The sequence below is a fragment of the Gouania willdenowi genome, unplaced genomic scaffold (assembly GCF_900634775.1).
Source record: "Gouania willdenowi unplaced genomic scaffold, fGouWil2.1 scaffold_306_arrow_ctg1, whole genome shotgun sequence".
Taxonomy (NCBI): Eukaryota; Metazoa; Chordata; class Actinopteri; order Blenniiformes; family Gobiesocidae; genus Gouania; species Gouania willdenowi.
Window position 1 is genome coordinate 52,692 of NW_021145067.1, and position 6,515 is coordinate 59,206.

A 6,515-nucleotide genomic window follows, 5' to 3' on the forward strand; every position below is an offset into this window, starting at 1 on the left:
CATTGGATAAGTATTTGATTTAGTCTAGGACGTATATGTTTAACTTTAATTATGATTTATTGATTTTTAATAAATATAATAAGTTACAAGAGAGGGCAATGATAAAAGACTTTAAATATAAATTAAAATAATCTGAAACAAACCACCTGCTCAGTTAGGAAATAGAACAGCTGATAGAATAACACTAATTAATTAATATGGATTCATATAATTGTAATTTAAATGAGTAAGCAATATCACTGTGTTTCAATTGATTTTTATTTAACAAAAGTTTCTATATTATATTGATAGATTATTTCTGCACAGTTTATATTAGAGGGTGATCACGTGTTTTTGTCGTTTGTGCTTCAAAAGCTTCCATATAAATTTTATAAAGATTGATATTAATTTCTGAAAGTCATTTCCTGATTGGTCGCTGTGGGCAGGCAGGACCGTGAATGTATTTTTCCTCACTAAGAAATAAGAATCAATCAATCAATCAGTTCAGGTTCCTGCTGTGGGTTTTCACATTCACATGGAAAGAGAAGTGATATTAAAATAAAATACACACACACTACATAACAATCATAGACTCACCTCACTATGTGGTTGTATGTAATAAAGAAATTATAAAATCTGTGTTGAATAATTCTTACAACACCTTTTGTAATCATGTGATGTTTTATAAGATTGATTTTGATGAGCGTGTATTCAGTTATTGTTTGTACAGATAATTATAAGTGGTTAATTTCAAGTTTACTATGTATATTCAATTTAAACACAAATCATGTTTGTATTTTGTTCTGTTCTACTTGTAACTTTTTTCTTATATTAAAACATAGTCTAACAGTAAATCCAAATAAATGTAATAAAGTTAAATAAAAGTTTTTGACCCACTCTAACAATGGTAAACAAAATAAGAATATAACTTGAAATAAAATTGAAGGAAAAATAACGTTAAAATAAATTAACAACCTTACTTTAAGTAACCTGATATAATTTCCAAATAACGTTAATATAACATATTAAAACATAGTCTAAATTAAATATTTTGTCTTATTCATAATTTTATATAGTCACACTGTTAAACAGTGTGAAGAGAGGGAATGTTAGAATGGATTATTATCCATTGTTTCTTTTTGAGTGTAATACTATAATTATATATCTTTATACCCTAACCCTAACCCTTTATAATCTAAATCTAAAAATAACACAACCATGTACGTAAATGAAGAGACAAATCAGATATAAACAAGACAATCAGATTAACACTAAAATGTCAGTTTGACCCAAAATGTACAAAGTCTAAATCATTAACAAATAATTATAATTATATTCTAAAATTAAACTTAATACATGTTAAACAACTCATGTTCTATATACCTAAATAAATCACATAAACAGACACCATAGACCCCTAAATGATCAATAATAATGAATAAATCATTAAATCTTAAACATAATTTGTATTGCTTTAATTCACCAGTAAATGACATCTTTAACTAATTACAAGGAGCTGATCATTTGATTTCTAAATATATAAAAACACTGATAAATCTATGTTTGGGGTCCAGGGAGTGAGCAGACCCTGAGGACCACAGCTGTGTTTTAGATGAGTGTCTGTTCTTCTATTGACTTGTTATGACTTGTTGATTCATTTTCTGTTCATCTTGTCAGGGCAAAATTGTTAGTTATGTTTATTAACATATTTACTCATAGACCTTGTTCTTTTTAAGGCTTTAAGTTGAGACTTTTCATTTCTGCTGTCTTATGTTTTCTGCTCTCTTCTCGAAGTCAGCTCCCAAAATAAATCTTATCCCTCAGACACGGAGGCATCACACAGTCACATGCCTACACACACTCACATAGTCACACATACACACCCAATACACATCCATTCATACACACAAACACCATACACGCACACACCTTCAACACTCAGGACAATCAGGAGATACCAGAGAACTGGTTGTTTTGACCTAAAGAAGAAACTGTCTCTTTTCACTCTCTTCCCTCACCTCCTCCTCTCTGTCCTCTTTATCTCCCGGGGGGAGGAGGGAGGGGGACTGAGGGGGAATATACGTGATGAGTTAGAACTCGATCATCGGACGTTCGCCCGGGGCAGTCACTAATTTTGTCCATCTTTGTACTCCTTTTTATTTAGTTTTATAATAAACCTTTTTTATAAAATCATCAATGCCTCGCCTGGACTCCATCACTCAACCAGAGCAATAAATCATGTCTCCAAATGAGGTCAACCGCAAATTTGCCGTAACAATCTCTAATAAATTGATTGATTGATTCAGTAAAACCTCTGACTATGTCTCTCTGTATGAAATCTCAGGTACTGAACACGAGAGTTAGCTCGAAAATCTAACAATTGTTAAACAATGATATTTATAACATAAGTCTACAGTTTGAAATAAATTTAAAACGTTTTAAAAACATACATATTTCTGTTTTAATAATTGTATGAGTGGGTCAAGTTAAACATTTTATTATTTTATTTTATATTACGCATTGTTGGAATGTCAATGCTAAATAAATATTTACATATTTTAAAGGCAGGGTAGGTGATTTTTGAAAGCTAGCATGATTTTGAATGTAGCTTACCCCCCTCCCCTCTGTGCTCCGTCTCACTCACATGCATTAGCACAGCTGCTGCAGAAGTGAATCTAAGCTCATCGTTTGTATTGTGTAGAAACTACGTCGTCTCATTCAGCAGTAAGTAAACACTAAACTTTATCATTATATACTGTATGTTAAAAAAACGTGACTAAAAACTCTGTTTTAAGTCCGTCACCTATGACGCGCTATGAGTGTGGGCTCGTGCACGCGAGGGATGGAGAATGAGCAGGGACACAGAGAGACATGATTGGTTAATAAAAACAAACCGTCTTTTTTCATTGGTCAAAGTTTTTACAGGTTTACAGCTGCTATAGATGATGGATTTTATTTGTTCCTTTTTCAGAGCACATAAGATCTTAATTTCTGTCAGAACATTAAGAAAATTTCAACCAAAAACTTAAAAACTGTATCTGGAAAAAATCCCCTACCCTACCTTTAATTGATTGATTATTTGAAACATTGGTAATAATTTATACAATTGCAATGTTGATTTTAGTGGTTAGTAATATTCAAAGCTGGAAATCATTTATTTCAGTTTTCGGCCAGTAATTAACATTTTGGTCAGTCCCTAATTTTTGACTTGATAACTTGTGTCAGAAAAAAGATTAAACATAATTTCACAAGATATATTTATATTTTGTATGAACACAATCCTCACTGATTGGTTCCACCTCCTCTGATCTTCTCTCTCATTCCTTCATCAGCTCCTCATAGTTCTCCATCAGCCTCTCCTCACACCTCACTAACTTCTTATCTCTGTCCTTCATCCCTCTAACCTGTCCCAGTCCTCCTCCTTTAGTGTCCCACCTCTCACACCTTCATCACATTCCTCTGATACAGCTCTCTGTCACACATGTGATGGGGATTGATGTGAACATGTGATGAGCTGCTGTGATGTGTCTCACCTCAGAGTGTTCAGTCTCTGAGAGAGCAGCTTCACTGCTGAGTCTCCTGGATGGTTGTAGCTCAGGTCCAGCTCTCTCACACTGGAGGAGTTGGAGCTCAAAGCTGCTGCCAGAGAAGCCCCGCCCACCTCTGTGATGACACAACCTGACAAACTGGATTCAGAAAAACATCCACAACTCAGGAAACAAGTGAGGAGATGAGGAACAGGACAATGTTGATGGAACATGTGATCCACTGACCTGAGATAGTCCAGTTTACAGTGAGGACTCTTCAGTCCTTCACACAGCAGCTTCACTCCTGAATCCTGCAGATCATTGTTACTCAGGTCCAGATGTTTCACACGGGAGGACTGAGAGCTGAGGACTGAGGACAGAGCTGCACAGCTTCTCTCTGAGAGACGACAGGAACTCAACCTGATGAAGAATCAGAGAAACCTTATAGATGTTTGTCTGTGAGATAATTAAAGACATGTTCTTCTAAAGTCACATACTTAACTTTCTTGGAGGCTTTGATCACTGGGAGCAGCTTCAGAAAAGCTTCCTCTGAAGGAGAGAATCTCTTCAGGTCAAAGACATCCAGATGTTCTTGTGATGACAGTAAGATGAAGACCAGAGCTGACCACTGAGCAGGAGACAGTTTCTCTGTGGAGAGACTTCCTGATCTCATGGATTGTTGGATCTCCTCCAGCAGAGAGTGATCATTCACTTCATTCAGACAGTGGAACAGGTTGATGCTTCTCTCTGTTGACAAACTCTCACTCAGCTTCTCCTTGATGTATTTAACTGTTCTCTGATTGGTCTGTGAGTCACTTCCTGTCTGTGTCAGCAGGCCTTGTAGGAGCTTTTGATTGGTCGGCAGTGAAAGACCCAGCAAGAAGCGAAGGAACAAGTCCAAGTGTCCGTTTGGACTCCGTAAGGCCTCGTCTACAGCGCTCTTGTGGAGAAGGCTTAAGTCAGGCTCATATCCACTATGGAGAAGGTTCAGAGTTTTTTTTTCAGATGTGAATATCTTGATCTTGTTCTTCTTCTTCTTCGTCTTCAGTGGTTGATGTTCCAGCAGGTTGACTTTAGAGCTGATGAAGGTCTGATGGACATGAAGAGCAGCCAGAAACTCCTGAAGGCTCAGGTGGATGAAGGTGAACACCTTGTCCTGGTACAGGCTGCTCTCCTCTCTGAAGACCTGTGTGAACACTCCTGAGCACACTGAGGCTGCTCTGAGGTTCATGCCACACTCTGTCAGGTCACTCTCATAGAAGATCAGCTTTCCTTTCTGCAGCTGCTCAAAAGCCAGTTTTCCCAGAGACTCCATCATCTCCCTGCTCTGTGGACTCCAGTGTTGATCTGTGGCAGCTCCTCCATCAAACTTCACCATCTTGACTTTGTTCTGAAGGACCACATAGTGGCTGTAGATCTGAGTCAGAGTCCTGGGAAGCTCTCCCTTCTCTCTGCTCTTCAACATGTCCTCCAGAACTGTAGCAGTGATCCAGCAGAAGAGAGGGATGTGGCACATGATGTGGAGGCTGCGACACGTCCTGATGTGGGACATGATCCTGCTGACCTGCTCCTCATCTGTGGACCTCCTCCTGAAGTACTCCTCCTTCTGAGGGTCCGTAAACCCTCTGACCTCGGTCACCATGTCCACAAACTCAGGAGGGATCTGATTGGCTGCTGCAGGTCGTGTGGTTATCCAGAGGCGGGCTGATGGAAGCAGTTCTCCTCTGATGAGGTTTATCAGCAGAACCTCCACTGAGGTGGACTCTGAGACATCAGTCAGGGTCTGAGTGCTGAGGAAGTCCAGAGGGAGCCGACACTCATCCAGACCATCCAAGATGAACAAAACCAGGAAGTCCTGGAAGCTGCAGATTCCTGCTTCTTTGCTTCCAGAGAAGAAGTGATCAACAAGTCCCACCAAGCTGAAGCTCCTCCCCCTCAGCACGTTCAGCTCTCTGAAGGTCAGTGGGAATGTGTAGTGGACCTCCTGCTGGGCTTTATCTTCAGCCCAGTCCACAGTGAACTTGTATGTTAAGAGTGTTTTCCCAATGCCAGCCACGCCCTTTGTCATCACTGTCCTGATTGGTCGAGGTCTTCCAGGAGGGGCTTTAAAGAGCTCTTTTAGTGTGATGGCTCTTTCTGTTGTGTCTGATCTCCTGGATGCTGTTTCTATCTGCATGACCTCATGTTCCTGGTTGACCTCTCCTCCCCCTCCCTCTGTGATGTAGAGCTCTGTGAAGATCTCCTTCAGGAGGGTAGGACTTCCTGCTTTAGCCACGCCCTCAGACACACACTGGAACTTCTTCTTCAGCTTGGACTTCAGCTCACGTTTGTATTGAGGAGCCTTTGTTCCTGAATGAAGACAAACTTAATGTTAGAGTGGAGAAGTCAGAGCAGGTTTGAATATTGGAGATCAAAGTGTGTGATGTTCTCAGTCTGGATGGTTCTTCAGATTAAATGTGACTGATTGAATCATGCTTTGAAAAAGAAAAGCCAGCTTTGTGTCCTTCATGTGATGTTCCTCACAGTGAAAATGTTCACATGCTCTTACTGCTCTGCAGACGCTCAGCCAGCTCCTCCTGCTTCATTCTCTTCAGGAAATACAGTGTGATGTTCAGAAAGGCCTCCCTGCTCCTCCTCTGCTCCTCATCTTCACCCTCCATCTGACTCTCTGAGCACTCTGGATCATCTCCATCCACAATCTTCTGCATGTGTTTGAGTTCAGCCTTAACAAAGCTGATGATGTTGTCCTCCAGCAGCTGGAACACAAACACATTAAAGGTGATGAGTGAAGGCCTGCTCCAATCATCTCTGTGTGTGTGTGTGTGTGTGTGTGTGTGTGTGTGTGTGTGTGTGTGTGTGTGTGTGTGTGTGTGTGTGTGTGTGTGTGTGTGTGTGTGTGTGTGTGTGTACAGTGGTTTGATCACAGTCTGACACAGGTTTAGTGTCTTTGTAGACGTACACACCGTAAAGATGGAGTCAGGCTCAGCTCCAGAGGAACCATCCACACCC

General features: G+C 40.0%; 1 protein-coding gene across 1 annotated transcript; it reads right to left on the bottom strand.

Moving 5' to 3' along the window:
* Nucleotides 1-3,568: 3,568 nt before the first annotated feature.
* On the bottom strand, nucleotides 3,569-6,256 carry LOC114459368 (protein NLRC3-like; the record flags this gene model as incomplete). The annotated part of the gene is made up of 4 exons (XM_028441641.1): nucleotides 3,569-3,665; nucleotides 3,753-3,926; nucleotides 4,004-5,855; nucleotides 6,055-6,256. Coding segments are annotated over 4 exons (2,325 nt in total), but the record flags the coding sequence as incomplete, so codon positions are not given.
* Nucleotides 6,257-6,515: the final 259 nt, after the last annotated feature.